General features: G+C 37.8%; 1 protein-coding gene across 5 annotated transcripts in view; it reads right to left on the reverse strand.

Moving 5' to 3' along the window:
• DZIP3 (DAZ interacting zinc finger protein 3) overlaps window positions 1–17,017 on the reverse strand; it is a 125,030-nt gene that overhangs the window by 3,240 nt on the left and 104,773 nt on the right. For 4 of the 5 annotated variants that reach the window (XM_032150217.2, XM_032150218.2, XM_058437538.1 and 1 more), the window contains 5 exons: window positions 11,518–11,643; window positions 9,272–9,411; window positions 1,584–1,704; window positions 942–1,085; window positions 754–855 (listed from right to left, as the gene is read on the reverse strand). In XM_032150217.2, coding sequence (XP_032006108.1) covers window positions 754–855; window positions 942–1,085; window positions 1,584–1,704; window positions 9,272–9,411; window positions 11,518–11,643 — 633 coding nt within the window. The remainder of the gene's footprint in view (window positions 1–753; window positions 856–941; window positions 1,086–1,583; window positions 1,705–9,271; window positions 9,412–11,517; window positions 11,644–17,017) is intronic. The other variant, XM_058437539.1, reaches the window with a different exon arrangement.

A 17,017-nucleotide genomic window follows, 5' to 3' on the forward strand; every position in this document is an offset into this window, starting at 1 on the left:
TGTCACCCAGGCTGGAGTGCAGGGGCCCGATCTTGGCTCACTGCAAGCTCCACCTCCTGGGTTCATGCCATTCTCCCGCCTCAGCCTCCTGAGTAGCTGGGACTACAGGCACCCACCACCACGCCCGGCTAATTTTGTTTCCGTATTTTTAGTAGAGATGAGGTTTCACCGTGTTAGCCACGATGGTCTCGATCTCCTGACCTCATGATCCACCTGCCTCAGCCTCCTAAAGTGCTGGGATTACAGGCGTGAGCCACCATGCCCAGCCCAACTTCACATTCTTCTAACATCAAAACTCAAGCCTGAGTATCTTTCAAAACCAAATATAGGAGCCTGAAGAGACTGATAAATCTTATGCTTTATGCAAGGGGGCTGTCATTAATTATGGACAAAGGACACTATGTGGTATTTATAGCATGTCAATTTCAAGTGGTGCTGTTGCTAGTTCTGCCACTGAACTACCATGTCAATCGATATTTGTCCCAGTTCTATTCAAAGGAACTGCCTACTGTGTACCATCTGACTCTCAACATTGTCCCCTTCTTCTGTAGGGTGGATGGAGATCTGAGAGAGCACAATGCAATCCATGGCTATGTATGGGAAAAGCATAAATGTTTCTGTGTGGTACCCAAAAGCTCAGTTATATCCAGTGGAACTTGTGAGACAACACTGGATAATGATGCATGTATACGATAGTAAGTAAGGCAGTATGAATCTCATCTCGCTGATTAATGGGAAAATTTAAAGTGTTACCTGAGCATGGAATTTGTGAGCACAAGGCAAAACTGAAAGATTTTCTGGAGACAGATTCTCATGACAGATCACACAAGGCTCTTCTTCTTCCTCTTCCTCATCCTAGGGAAAATACAGAAAATGTTAAATTTAGCTCATTGTTTTCTCCCAAATCTAAATGTGTTCAGAATCAAAAATTTCGGTCTCACCGGATTATTGGCTCCTTCCCATGTGGCAGGACCCTGTGAAGTGAGTGGCCTCCAGGCTGGTTTTGGGGGCTGGGCAGCATCAGGCTGTGATGGAGAATGACTAGGTGAAACACAATTAACATTTGACACTGATTTGCCTTGACTCTGAAAATAAGAACATAATGTTTATTTTTTTCAGAATTGTCCTAAAACAGTTAAGAGCTGACACATTAGTACAGAATGGGGTATAGTAAGAACTAGCAAAAGGGTAAATAGTCAGATTTGTGAGAAATCTTGAACAAAATGGTGGCAATACTTACATACTCAGAGCTAGGTAAAAACAAAAATAACTCTATATATTCTTTTAATTAAAATAAATCTTTCAAGAAAATTAGAAAATATCTCCCTCTTTAGACTCATTCAAAGAAACTAGAGCAAATTTCAAGGAGGTCAGTTTTATTCTAGAATGATTAGGTAACAGGTATTTCAAAAAGACTTCTGATATCATTTGTTAAGTTCAAGTTGTTATTTACTGTTAACAGATGATTTAATATGATTACAAGTTACTGATTTTCTGAACAGGTTATGGAGATATTTAAAACAGTTAACTACTAGAGTTAAGGGCAGAGAGATACAGATTTTTTGGTTGTTTTTGCATTTTACCTGAGACTTTTTGGGGTCAATAAATTGGGAAATCTTGCAAACAATTTCATCAAATGTCAGTCCAGACAAGGACTTTCCATGAGCATCCTTCAATTTCCGTAAGAAATCTGTAAGCTCCTTTCTGGAAGAGATCAAGGAAAGGAAAGGGAAGTAATGATTTTCCTTAGTACCTTTGAGGATGTACCCACCAAAGGAGATATAAAATCCTATCGTATGATTGATATGTAGCATACAGACAGGACTCTTTAGGTCTTTGATCTAAAGGTCCATCTGCATTTATCTTAAACCAAATGAAAATTCCTAATTGTGTTCATTAATGATACTTAATGTTTTCATGAGTGATAAAGTTTAGTACTTATTTTCTTTCCAAAAAGAGACTTTGTTTTTGAGAGCTCACTAGGTGAAAATTAAGTTTATCCACTTATTTATGCACTGGGTTCTTTATACCATCTCACAAGTGGTCTCTTGCTTGGGATAACGTATTTATTTTTAACTATGTTGCTATTGGTTTCTCTCTTCTTTATCAGGGTTAATAGTTGTACTTTTGTAAAACTCAGAAAACAAAGATTAAACAGAACAGGAAAGCAAGGGTTAAAAATCACATTAATTATATAATGAAAGAACCCACAATTATTATTTTTTTTTTATTACTATTATACTTTAGGTTTTAGGGTACATGTGCACAATGTGCAGGTTTGTTACATATGTATCCATGTGCCATGTTGTTTTGCTGCACCCATTAACTCGTCATTTAGCATTAGATATATCTCCTAATGCTGTCCCTCCCCCCTCCCCCCACCCCACAACAGTCCCTGGAGTGTGATGTTCCCCTTCCTGTGTCCATGAGTTCTCATTGTTCAATTCCCACCTATAAGTGAGAACATGCGGTGTTTTGTTTTTTGTCCTTGCAATAGTTTACTGAGAATGATGTTTCCCAGTTTCATCCATGTCCCTACAAAGGACATGAACTCATCATTTTTTATGGCTGCATAGTATTCCATGGTGTATCTGTGCCACATTTTCTTAATCCAGTCTATCGTTGTTGGACATTTGGGTTGGTTCCAACTCTTCGCTATTGTGAATAGTGTCGCAATAAACATACGTGTGCATGTGTCTTTATAGCAGAATGGTTTATAGTCCTTTGGGTATATACCCATTAATAGGATGGCTGGGTCAAATGGCATTTCTACTTCTAGATCCCTGAGGAATCGCCACACTGACTTCCACAATGGTTGAACTGGTTTACAGTCCCACCAACAGTGTAAAAGTGTTCCTATTTCTCCACATCCTCTCCAGCACCTGTTGTTTCCTGACTTTTGAATGATGGCCATTCTAACTGGTGTGAGATGGTATCTCATTGTGGTTTTGACTTGCATTTCTCTGATGGCCAGTGATGATGAGCATTTTTTCATGTGTTTTTTGGCTGCATAAATGTCTTCTTTTGAGAAGTGTCTGTTCATGTCCTTTGCCCACTTTTTGATGGGGTTGTTTGCTTTTTTCTTGTAAATTTGTTTGAGTTCATTGTAAATTCTGGATATTAGCCCTTTGTCAGATGAGTAGGTTGCAAAAATTTTCTCCCATTCTGTAGGTTGCCTGTTCACTCTGGTGGTAGTTTCTTTTGCTGTGCAGAAGCTCTTTAGTTTAATGAGATCCCATTTGTCAATTTTGGCTTTTGTTGCCATTGCTTTTGGTGTTTCAGATATGAAGTCCTTGCCCACGCCTATGTCCTGAATGGTATTGCCTAGGTTTTCTTGTAGGATTTTAATGGTTTTAGGTCTAACATTTAAGTCTTTAATCCATCTTGAATTAATTTTTGTATAAGGTGTAAGGAAGGGATCCAGTTTCAGGTTTCTACATATGGCTAGCCAGTTTTCCTAGCACCATTTATTAAATAGGGAATCCTTTCCCCATTTCTTGTTTTTGTCAGGTTTGTCAAAGATCAGATAGTTGTAGATATGTGGCATCATTTCTGAGGGCTCTGTTGTGTTCCATTGATCTATGTCTCTGTTGTGGTACCAGTACCATGCTGTTTTGGTTACTGTAGCCTTGCAGTATAGTCTGAAGTCAGGTAGCGTGATGCCTCCAGCTTTGTTCTTTTGGCTTAGGATTGACTTGGTGATGCGGGCTCTTTTTTGGTTCCATATGAACTTTAAAGTAGTTTTTTCCAATTCTGTGAAGAAAGTCATTGGTAGCTTGATGGGGATGGCATTGAATCTATAAATTACCTTGGGCAGTATGGCCATTTTCATGATGTTGATTCTTCCAACCCATGAGCATGGAATGTTCTTCCATTTGTTTTTATCCTCTTTTATTTCATTGAGCAGTGGTTTGTAGTTCTCCTTGAAGAGCGCCTTCACATCCCTTGTAAGTTAGATTCCTAGGTATTTTATTCTCTTTGAAGCAATTGTGAATGGGAGTTCACTCATGATTTGGCTCTCTGTTTGTCTGTGATTGGTGTACAAGAATGCTTGTGATTTTTGTACATTGATTTTGTATCCTGAGACTTTGCTGAAGTTGCTAATCAGCTTAAGGAGATTTTGGGCTGAGACGGTGGGGTTTTCTAGATATACAATCATGTCATCTGCAAACAGGGACAATTTGACTTCCTCTTTTCCTAATTGAATACCCTTTATTTCCTTCTCCTGCCTGATTGCTCTGGCCAGAACTTCCAGCACTATGTTGAATAGGAGTGGTGAGAGAGGGCGTCCCTGTCTTGTGCCAGTTTCCAGAGGGAATGCTTCCAGTTTTTGCCCATTCAGTATGATATTGGCTGTGGGTTTGTCATAGATAGCTCTTATTATTTTGAGATACATCCCATCAATACCTAATTTATTGAGAGTTTTTAGCATGAAGGGTTGTTGAATTTTGTCAAAGGCCTTTTCTGCATCTATTGAGATAATCATGTGGTTTTTGTCTTTGGTTCTGTTTATATGCTGGATTACATTTATTGATTTGCGTATGTTGAACCAGCCTTGCATCCCAGGGATGAAGCCCACTTGATCATGGTGGATAAGCTTTTTGATGTGCTGCCGGATTCGGTTTGCCAGTATTTTATTGAGGATTTTTGCATCAATGTTCGTCAAGGATATTGGTCTGAAATTCTCTTTTTTGGTTATGTCTCTGCCAGGCTTTGGTACCAGGACAATGCTGGCTTCATAAAATGTGTTAGGGAGGATTCCCTCTTTTTCTATCGATTGGAATAGTTTCAGAAGGAATGGTATCAGTTCCTCCTTGTACCTCTGGTAGAATTGGGCTGTGAATCCATCAGGTCCTGGACTCTTTTTGGTTGGTAAGCTATTGATTATTGCCACAATTTCAGAGCCTGTTATGGTCTATTCAGAGATTCAACTTCTTCCTGGTTTAGTCTTGGGAGGGTGTATTTGTCGAGGAATTTATCCATGTCTTCTAGATTTTCTAGTTTATTTGCATAGAAATGTTTGTAGTATTCTCTGATGGTAGATAGTATTTCTGTGGGATTGGTGGTGATATCCCCTTTTTCATTTTTTATTGCATCTATTTGATTCTTCTCTCTTTTCTTCTTTATTAGTCTTGCTAGCGGTCTATCAATTTTGTTGATCTTTTCAGAAAACCAGCTCCTGGATTCATTAATTTTTTGAATGGTTTTTTGTGTCTCTATTTCCTTCAGTTCTGCTCTGATTTTAGTTATTTCTAGCCTTCTGCTAGCTTTTGAATGTGTTTGCTCTTGCTTTTCTAGTTCTTTTAATTGTGATGTTAGGGTGTCAATTTTGGATCTTTCCTGCTTTCTCTTGTGGGCATTTAGTGCTATAAATTTCCCTCTACACACTGCTTTGAATGTGTCCCAGAGATTCTGGTATGTTGTGTCTTTGTTCTCGTTGGTTTCAAAGAACATCTTTATTTCTGCCTTCATTTCATTATGTACCCAACAGTCATTCAGGAGCAGGTTGTTCAGTTTCCATGTAGTTGAGCGGTTTTGAGTGAGTTTCTTAATCCTGAGTTCTAGTTTGATTGCACTGTGGTCTGAGAGACAGTTTGTTATAATTTCTGTTCTTTTACATTTGCTGAGGAGAGCTTTACTTCCAACTATGTGGTCAATTTTGGAATAGGTGTGGTGTGGTGCTGAAAAAAATGTATATTCTGTTGATTTGGGGTGGAGAGTTCTGTAGATGTCTATTAGGTCCACTTTGTGCAGAGCTGAGTTCAATTCCTGGATATCCTTGTTAACTTTCTGTCTTGTTGATCTGTCTAATGTTGACAGTGGGGTGTTAAAATCTCCCATTATTATTGTGTGGGAGTTTAAGTCCCTTTGTAGGTCACTCAGGACTTGCTTTATGAATCTGGGTGCTCCTGTGGTGGGTGCATATATATTTAGGATAGTTAGCTCTTGTTGTTGAATTGATCCCTTTACCATTATGTAATGGCCTTCTTTGTCACTTTTGATCTTTGTTGGTTTGAAGTCTATTTTATCAGAGACTAGGATTGCAACCCCTGCCTTTTTTTGTTTTCCATTTGCTTGATAGATCTTCCTCCATCCCTTTATTTTGAGTCTATGTGTGTCTCTGCACATGAGATGGGTTTCCTGAATACAGCACACTGATGGGTCCTGACTCCTTATCCAGTTTGCCAGTCTGTGTCTTTTAATTGGAGCATTTAGCCCATTTACATTTAAAGTTAATATTGTTATGTGTGAATCTGATCCTGTCATTATGATGTTAGTTGGTTATTTTGCTCGTTAGTTGATGCAGTTTCTTCCTAGCCTCGATGGTCTTTACAATTTGGCATGTTTTCAGGGGCTGGTACCGGTTGTTCCTTTCCATGTTTATTTAGTGCTTCCTTCAGGAGCTCTTTTAGGGCAGGCCTGGTGGTGACATAATCACTCAGCGTTTGCTTGTCTGTAAAGTATTTTATTTCTCCTTCACTTATGAAGCTTAGTTTGGCTGGATATGAAATTCTGGGTTGAAAATTCTTTTCTTTAAGAATGTTGAATATTGGCCCCCACTGTCTTCTGGCTTGTAGACTTTCTGCTGAGAGATCAGCTGTTAGTCTGATGGGCTTCCCTTTGTGGGTAACCTGACCTTTCTCTCTGGCTGCCCTTAACATTTTTTCCTTCATTTCAACTTTGGTGAATCTGACAATTATGTGTCTTGGAGTTGCTCTTCTCGAGGAGTATCTTTGTGGCGTTCTCTGTATTTCCTGAATGTGAATGTTGGCCTGCCTTGCTAGACTGGGGAAGTTCTCCTGGATAATATCTTGCAGAGTGTTTTCCAACTCGGTTCCATTCTCCCCGTCATTTTCAGGTACACCAATTAGACGTAGGTTTGGTCTTTTCACATAGTCCCAAATTTCTTGGAGGCTTTGTTCATTTCTTTTTATTCTTTTTTCTCTAAACTTCCCTTCTTGCTTCATTTCATTCATTTCATCCATTTCATCTTCCATCAGTGATACCCTTTCTTCCAGTTGATCGCATCAGCTACCGAGGCTTCTGCAGTCTTCGCGTAGTTCTCGATACTTGGCTTTCAGCTCCATCAGCTCCTTTAAGCCCTTCTCTCCATTGGTTATTCTAGTTATCCATTCGTCTAATTTTTTTTCAAAGTTTTTAACTTCTTTGCTATTGTTTTGAATTTCCTCCCGTAGCTCGGAGTAGTTTGATCGTCTGAAGCCTTCTTCTCTCAACTCGTCAAAGTCATCCTCTGTCCAGCTTTGTTCCGTTGCTGGTGAGGAACTGTGTTCCTTTGGAGGAGGAGAGGTGCTCTGCTTTTTAGAGTTTCTAGTTTTTCTGCTCTGTTTTTTCCCCATCTTTGTGGCTTTATCTACTTTTGGTCTTTAATGATGGTGATGTACAGATGGGTTTTTGGTGTGGATGTCCTTTCTGTTTGTTAGTTTTCCTTCTACCAGACAGGACCCTCAGCTGCAGGTCTGTTGGAGTTTACTAGAGGTCCACTCCAAACCCTGTGTGGCTGGGTGTCAGCAGTGGTGGCTGCAGAACAGCGGATTTTCGTGAGACCACAAATTCAGCTGTCTGATAGTTTCTCTGGAAGTTTTGTCTCAGAGGAGTACCTGGCCGAGTGAGGTGTCAGTCTGTCCCTACTAGGGGGTGCCTCCCAGTTAGGCTGCTCGGGGGTCAGGGACCCACTTTAGGAGGCAGTCTGTCTGTTCTCAGCTCTCCAGCTGCGTGCTGGGAGAACCACTACTCTCTTCAAAGCTGTCAGTCAGACAGGGACAATTAAGTCTGCAGAGGTTCCTGCTGAATTTTTGTTTGTCTGTGCCCTGCCCCCAGAGGTGGAGCCTACAGAGGCAGGCAGGCCTCCTTGAGCTGTGGTGGGCTCCACCCAGTTCCAGCTTCCTGGCTGCTTTGTTAACCTAAGCAAGCCTGGGCAATGGCGGGCGCCCCTCCCCAAGCCTAGCTGCCGCCTTGCAGTTTGATCTCAGACTGCTGTGCTAGCAATCAGCGAGACTCCGTGGGCATAGGACCCTCCGAGCCAGGTGCGGGACACAATCTCCTGGTGTGCCGTTTTCCACGCCCATTGGAAAAGCGCAGTATTAGGGTGGGACTGACCCGATTTTCCTGGTGCCGTCTGTTACCCCTTTCTTTGACTAGGAAAGGGAACTCCCTGACCCCTTGCGCTTCCCGAGTGAGGCAATGCCTCGCCCTGCTTCGGCTCGCACACAGTGCCCTTCACAGACTGTCCTGCACCCACTGTTTGGCACTCCCTAGTGAGATGAAACCGGTACCTCAAACAGAAATGCAGAAATCACTGGTCTTCTGTGTCGCTCAGGCTGGGAGCTGTAGACTGGAGCTGTTCCTATTTGGCCATCTTGGCTCCACCCCAGAACCCACAATTATTTTAATTGATATGTTCCTTTTCAATTCCCAAGATCCATTGACCCTAAGCATGCATGTACATTTTTGATGGGACAAAGTATAATGAAATATTTTTGTTTCCCAAATGAAGTGTCATGTCATCAGCCTTATGCAACTACCTTTGATTTATAATGTTTTTATACATATTTATAACAACTGTACTAGAGTTCTATTTTATCATCTATTCACTATTATGAAATTTATAAAATTATAATTTAATAATGAAGTGTGCCAGTACATATATTAAATGTTTGTATTGAAATAAAAATACTTGTGAAAAGTAGAATTATTTCCTTAGGTATGAGTTAAGATAAAAGAAACTTCATTTGTGTAGGAACATAATTAAATATCTTTCTACTAAAGGTAGACTGTGAAAAGCACAGTAAAGTTATGATTTCTTGCATTTTTAGTGTGTTCTCCAACAAAGAAAGTATAAGGACCCTCAAAATTAAGGAAATTAGGAAATTAAATCCTAAAGATGTTTGGGCTTATATAGCATACAATCAACTTAAAATTCACTTTGGAGATAGGTTAAGATAATTATGGCAGTTAGTGCCATTAAAATTGGGTAAGTTTATGTCTAGTTGTACTTTCAGTAAATGAGCATACCTAAATTTAAAGTTATTCTCTCATGATTTAAGACTAGTAACTTTTTAATGAGGAGGTTCACCATTGAACACTGTCTCTTCTTGGTAAATTTCTTTTTCCTTACCAAGGTCAAGGTAAGGAAACATCTGTACTTTTTTTGTGTTTGTTATGTTTCTCTGAAATGTTTCATTGCCACAATTATGGCTATGAAAACTGGAGAATATGATCTGTACCCACCAATAAATAAAAACTAAGGTACCTGGTTTGTTGTGGAAAGGCAGTTTTCAGCCTGTCTGTAATTCTCTCCCAATTCATCATGGAGGGATCACTCCCCAGACCTGCACTGGGAGGCACAGCATCTCCCACAGGTGCTGGCAGAGCCCAGGCTATGCCAGTCATCTGTAAGAGGCAGAGAGTTACAGCCCATCAGGTTTAATTATTAAGTAGTGACATTCCTATACCTCAGAAAATGGGTACAATGAAGAAGAGTAGTGGCATACACATTCAATTTTTAGAGTTTTTCCCTTAATTAATGTTTCTAATTGTTTGTAACTATTTTAAACTTATTTTAAAAATAGGACAAAGAAAAGGGTAGAATGAAGAAGAATACTGACATACACAATCCCTTTTAGGGTTTTTTCTCTTAACTAATACAAACAATATTTCTAACTGTTTATAAATATTTAGACTTATTTTTAAAATAGGACATGCTTACTTCAGTAATTACACACGTACAGAAAAACATGAAGGCTGTTTACTGCTGTTTCTCTTTTAACAGTGAAAACTGAAAAAAACCTGACGTCTATAGAGGAATGAATAAATTATGGCACATCTAATCAAGTTTTTAAAAATAGAGCTATATGTCTGGGCATAAGAGATATGCATGAAATATGATTTTTTAAAAAGTCTGTGGCACACTATTTATGATACGACTTCTTTTTATATTAAATTTTAAATGCATATATATACACGGAGAAAGGTCTGTAAATTACAATGCATAAGAAGTGATTATTTCTTAGGGATCAATTGCACAGTAACTTTGTTTTCTAATGTGCTTACATTTCTCTATTATTCGCATTTTGTGATTAGCATATATACCTTTATAACGAGAAAGTAAAGTTACATTTTTCAAACAACCAAACAAAGATGGGAATACTACTAGAATTGCTCTGCCCAATGTCTCATCAATGTTGTAGATAAAGGTAGTGCAGAAGTTGAAGTGACAAGTAGCCATGAAACCATCAGTTTTCTCCATATTTTATGGTAGTTCCTTCTTAAGATTCTAATTAAATAATAAGTGAATATTTTTGGAGTGCTCATCTGATTACTAAGATAATTATGACCACTTGCACCTTTTACGTAAGGCTCTAATGGGTTATTTTCAAATATTAGTTATTATTCGTGAAAAACTAGCAACTACTAACAGTCATTGTAATAACTGGTACAGAGCCTAATAAGTGAGGTGAAGCAGAATATTTCCCAGAAATCTGAATTTGCTTCTATGTCAAGCTTCACCCCAGGAATCAGAAGGTAATCTTATTAGGAGGTTAAGGTATTTTAATGTTTTTAATAAAATTTTATCATAGTTTCTTATAGAATGGTGGGCAAGCAAATTGCAAGAGTTAACACTGTAATATCATGGTAGTAAAAAGATGTGTTACTTATTTAACATATTAAGGACTATATACAGATTTGTTTATAGACAGGTAGCCTCGACAATAATAAGCAGAGTCCATCTGACCATATATTTCAAAAGGAAACTGTTAGCAATATATGGGGACCAGAAAAGAAAAGAAACAATTAATTGCACCTAAATATACTTATAGGAAAATCAAGATTAGAGAATTTTCATTAATTACATCTAACATCATTCTTTTGGAAGATTTTCCTTTAATAAAAAAAGTTTACCTTCGCCAAGATTACAACTGATAATTCTGGTAATTTCAAATTTATATGTTCCTTCTTCAGGTTTGGATAAAGTTTATCTGGCTATTTGTAGCTGGGAAGATTTATAACTTTACAGTTTATGTTCCAAGGTGATGCTATTTATATTGTCTGTTTACAGATCCAGTTGAAACACTGTCCTACTATGTGTGTGTACGTGTGTGGAAATAAAATTTTTCTTTAGCTTTATGCTATAATTTAGTTTGTTGTGACTTGGCTTCTTTGCTTTTCAATCTTCCCAACAACCATGCCAAAAAAATCTGTTAGAAATATCAATTTACCCTGCATTGTTGCCTATTTCAGAAGCAATATTATAATTTTAAGGATTCTCTAGTATAAAAACATATTTATCTTTGTATCCCAAAACTAAGCTAGTATCAGTTAAATAATATATGTAACACCCTGAGCACAGTGGTTCACAGGAAGTATTCATTCAATTATCACCACCACCCTCATCATTATCATATCAAATGAATGAACAAAATGAAGATATTCATTCAGGAAGCCCACTAGAGTAATAAAAAACCTAATTAACATCTATTCCACCAAGAAAGCTTTTACCAGGGGGGCTCTAGGTTGGCCAGTTGCAGAGACGACTCCTGAGCAAACTGCAGGCATTTGAGGAACAGTAAGTATGGGTCTAAAGAAAGATTCTTTCACAAGGGGTCTTCCTAAGAACTGCTGCATCTAAAATAGAAAATATAAACAATAATAAACAAAAAAACCCCACACATTTATATATTTAGGCAATCATCTAAATTCATACAGCATTATCGGGGGGGGGGGACACTCATTTGAACTCAAGATACAAAGCACATTAGAAACAATGTATGTCAGAAAATGAAACATATAAATATTGGAAAAACAAAGGGCAATGAGATGTACTGAAAACAGCATTGACAAAGACAGAAAAGAAATAGATTCTAGCCACATTTCTCTCTATGTAGCTGAATAACCTTGGAAACCAATTTCCTAATCTATAAAATGAGAGGGCTGGATAAGGTAATCATTAAGGTTCCCTCCCAACTGTAATCACATAGAACTATGCAAAGGAGATTCTCAGGAAGTGTTATCCATGTTGGTGGGCAATATTGATACTCAGAAATTTCACAGAACAACCCAAAGTTATCCATAGAAAATATTTTATATTGGAGGTAATACTTGATGAAATTCTAACTTAATGTTTAGCTCCAAGGAGAGCTGGCAGAGGAAGTGGGATGGGCCTGGGAGATAAACTCTGCTATAGTGATTTGCAGATATGCTTGTGGGTATTACTGTACTTCCCAGGGGGTTATGGAAATCTAGACCTTCTTAGCAGCTATCTGTGGAAAAGATACCTTGCTGGCTGGAGTAGAGAAGGGGGCAGATTTATTGAATATGTAGTACATGCCAGCCCTACTACTGGCATTAAGCATAAAGCAGGAGTTCAATTAGCAATTTGTTACTGAACTTAAATAATGAGGAACAGCAACATAGCTCTAAGTAATGATCCTAAAAATATCATGTGAAAAATTAATGGGGAACTTTACAATGGACAGACTGGACTGGCATTTGAGTGTTAACATCTTCAAAGAACATTATGTGCTTGCTAGGTAAGAAAAAGAGATTTTTTAAACTGGGGAAACAAAAATTCTAACTGGATATTAACAATTATAATTTTCTTAGGTAAGACAATGGTGTTATGATTATATCCAGTAAGAGTTCCTCATCTTTTAGGATATATCCTAAAGCATAAATGGATAAATTGGATGATATCTGGGGTTTGCTGTAAAATATTCCAGTGGAGAGGAAAAAGGGAATGACAGAAAACAAGGCTGACAATATGTTGATAATGCTGAGGCTGGCTCCTGGGTTTGAAGAGGTTCATTATACTATTTTTTACATATGTGTCAAATTTTTTACATGTAAAGTCTTAAAAAAATGAATGAATGGTGGGTACTGAGTCAACAGTCCTACTGTTTGAGAACCACTATTACATAACACTTTAATTTTCAACGGACACATAATTGTACATTTTTAATGGGGTACAATGTGATGTTTTCATACATGTATACATTGTGTAATGATCAAAGGGTAATTGGCATATTCATCACTTCATTTGTCATTTCTTTGTGGTGGTAATATTCAAAATCCTCTCTTCTAGCCATTTTGAGATATACAATACCTTACTGTTAACTATAATCATCTTACTAATAGAACGCCAGAGCTTATCCTTCCTTTCTAATTGTACCCATTGACCAACCAACCTCTCCCTATGCTTGCCTTCCATCTATCCTCCCTAGTCTCTAGTAACCACTGTTCTATTCATTAATTTAATGAGACCAACTCTTTTAGATTCCACATGCATGGGATCAGGTAGTATTTGTCTTTCTGTGTCTGGCTTATTTAACTTAACATAATGTCCTCCAGGATCATCCATGTTGTCACAAATGACAGGATTTCATTCTTTTTTATGACTAAGTAGTATTTCATTGTGTATATATACATTTTCTTTATCCATTCAACCATTATGGACACTTAAATAGATGCCATATCTTAGCAATTGTAAATAATGCTGCAGTGAACATGGGAGTGCAGATGTCTCTTCAGGATACTTGACTTCATGTCCTTTCCCACTATACTCAGTAGTAGGATTGTTGGAGCATATGGTAGTTGTATTTTTAATTTTCTGAGGAACCTCGATACTGTATTCCATAATAGCTGTGCTAATTTACATTCCCACCAACAGTGTGTAAGGGTTCCCTTTTTTCCACATCATCGCCAACATTTGATATCATTGGTTTTTTGATAACAGTGATTCTTTTTTTTTCTAATTATTATACTTTAAGTTCTGGGATACATGTGCAGAATGTGCAGGTTTGTTACATAGGTATACACGTGCCATGGTGGTTTGCTGCACCCATCAACCCGCCATCTACATTAGGTATTTCTCCTAATGCTATCCCTGCCCTAGCCCTCACTCCCCGACAGATCCCAGTGTGTGATGTTCCCCTCCCTGTGTCCATGTGTTCTCATTGCTCAACTCCCACTTACGAGTGAGAACATGCAGTGTTTGGTTTTCTGTTCCTGTGTTAGTTTGCTGAGAATGATGATTTCTAACTTCATCCATGTCCCTGCAAAGGATATGAACACATCCTTTTTTATGGCTGCAGAGTATTCTATGGTGTATATTTGCCACATTTTCTTTATCCAGTCTATCACTGATGGGCATTTGGGTTGGTTCCAAGTATTTGCTATTGTGAACAGTGCTGCAATAAACATATGTGTGCATGTGTCTTTATAGTAGAATGATTTACAATCTTTTGGGTATATACCTAGTAATGGGATTGCTGAGTCTATTTCTGTTTCTAGACCCTTCAGGAATCGTCACACTGTCTTCCACAATGGTTGCACTAATTTACACTCCCACCAACAGTATAAAAGTGTTATTTCTCCACATCTTCTCTAGTATCTGTTGTTTCCTGACTTTTTAATGATTGTCATTCTAACTGGCGTGAGATGGTATCTCATTGTGGTTCTGATTTGCATTTCTCTAACAACTAGTGATGACGAGCCTTTTTTCATGTTTGTTGGCCACATAAATGTCTTCTTTTGAGAAGTGTCTGTTCATATCCTTTGCCCACTTTTTGATGGGGTTGTTTTTTTCTTGTAAATTTGTTTAAGTTCTTTGTAGATTCTAGATATCAGCCCTTTGTCCGATGGATAAGATTGCAAAAATTTTCTCCTATTCTATAGGTTGCCTGTTCACTCTGATGCTGTGCAGAAGCTCTTTAATTAGATCCCATTTGTCAGTTTTGGCTTTTGTTGCCATTGCTTTTGGTGTTTCAGTCATGAAGTCTTTGCCCATGCCTATGTCCTGAATGGTATTGACTAGGTTTTCTTCTAGGGTTTTTAGGGTTTTAGGTCTTACATTTAAGTCTTTAATCCATCTTGAGTTGATTTTTGTATAAGGTGTAAGGAAGGGGTCCAGTTTGTTTTCTGCAAATGGCTAGCCAGTTTTCCCAACACCATTTATTAAATAGGGAATCTTTTCCCCATTGCTTGTTGTTGTCACATTTGTCAAAGATCAGATGGTTGTAGATGTGTGGCGTTATTTCTGAGGCTTCTGTTCTGTTCCATTGGTCTATATATCTGTTTTGGTACCAGTAGGTATTCTAACTAAAGAGAGGTGATACCTTGTAATTTTGGTTTGCATTTCCTTGAATTCTTCTTATCCATGAATACGATGTATTTTTCCATTTCTTTGTGTCCTCAATTTCTTTCACCAACGTTTGATAGTTTTCAGTGTAGTGATCTTTCTCCTCCTTGGTTAAACTTATTCCCAGGTATCTTTGTTTTTTGTAGCTATTGTAAATGGGATTTTCTTAATTTCTTTTTCAGATTGTTCACTATTAGTAAACAGAAATGCTATTGATTCTTGTATGTTGATTTTGTATCCTGAATCTTTACCAAATTTGTTAGTTTTAGGAGTTTTTAAGTGGAGTCTCTGGGATTTTCTATATATAAGATCATTTGTCTGCAAAAAGGGACAATCTGACTCCCTTCTTTCCAATTTGGATATCTTTTCTTCCCCTCTCTTGCCTAACTGCTCTTGCTAGGACTTCTAGTACTATTTTTAATAGAAACAGTGAGAGTGGGCATCCTTGTCTTGTTTCAGATCTCAGAGGAAACGCTTTTAACTTTTTCCCATTTAGTATAATGTTAGCTGTGGGTTTGTCATATATGGGCTTTATTGTGTTGAGGTATGTACCTCCTATACCTAATTCTTTGAGAGTTTTTATCATAAAGTGAGGTTGAATTTTGCCAAATGCTTTTTCTGCATCTATTGAAATGATCATATGGTTTTTGTCCTTCTTTCTGTTGATATGATGTATCATATTTACTGATTTGTGTATTTTAAATAACCATTGCATGATCTTTTTACTGGTACTAACACTTCTTTGAGGATTAAACAGCCAAGCTACAAAAATCATGACACAATGAAACACATAGAATTACTGGGTTAAACTGGGAACAATCCACACTTTCACAGAATTCTCTACTATGGAAGTCTGGTGACCACTCCTTAGAACACTAGTATCCCAGAAATAGATGGGACTTGAGTGATCAGATCATCCAGTACAATTTCTTGATTCGCTGATGGGAAAGGAAAAGTCCAGAAGAGCTGATTTTCCCAAGATCAACATAGCTCTTCACAAAGTTAGGATCTGAACCCAGACGTCATTAGTGTACTTTCATTGTATGTACCATCTCAATTTACAGCAAATAGCACTGTAACGTTTCTAGCTGCTCTTCTCCCAAACTCTCTCCTCTGATGCTCAGTGGTCACCAATGCTTGTACTTTAACAGAACTGTTAGCTTAATCAAGCACAGCAGTGACCCTAATTAGGAAGCACAAAAGATACAGGTGAACCCTCAGAATGTTAGCAAAGGATGCTTATAAATTATCACACAGCCTAACTGCCAGTAGGTTTTTGTACTTAACTAAACCCAGGTAAGACACGTCAGACATAAGAAAGTCTCCAAAGGGATAAAAAGATCTGGAGGGTCTGGAGGTCAAGATTTGACTGTTTGTCAGCTAAAGAATATCACCTGTATCAGACAGCCAAGGCTTATATTGTTCTGGTTCCAGTAAACTCCAAACAATAGCTTCACAGTCTCTGGACCCATTTTATAGTTAAGAGCCATGGAAGAGTTTAACTACAATCTAAGGACAGTATTTTGAATATGGGCAGAAGGTACAGTGTTTTTAGACACCCTACAAAAAAATACGTATTACTGCAGGGAATCTTTGGAATTTTTCTGGAACACATTCCTTATCAGAGTAGTTGGGTATGATGATGATCCAAGCCTAGAATAATAATGCCCATAATCCAGTGTTCCTATAGAAACTGAATTGACCAAAAATATAAAAGGCAATACTATCATTCTAAACTAAAGCCCATGGTGTATATCCCATAATTCTTTTAGCTATAGATCCTGCTTTTGAAACAGTGTAACTCCATACAAATGATGTAATTTTTAAATTCTTTGTTATAGTCAACCATGAGGAGAAATAACA

Source organism: Hylobates moloch, unplaced genomic scaffold (genome assembly GCF_009828535.3).
Source record: "Hylobates moloch isolate HMO894 unplaced genomic scaffold, HMol_V3 SCAFFOLD_4, whole genome shotgun sequence".
NCBI lineage: Eukaryota > Metazoa > Chordata > Mammalia > Primates > Hylobatidae > Hylobates > Hylobates moloch.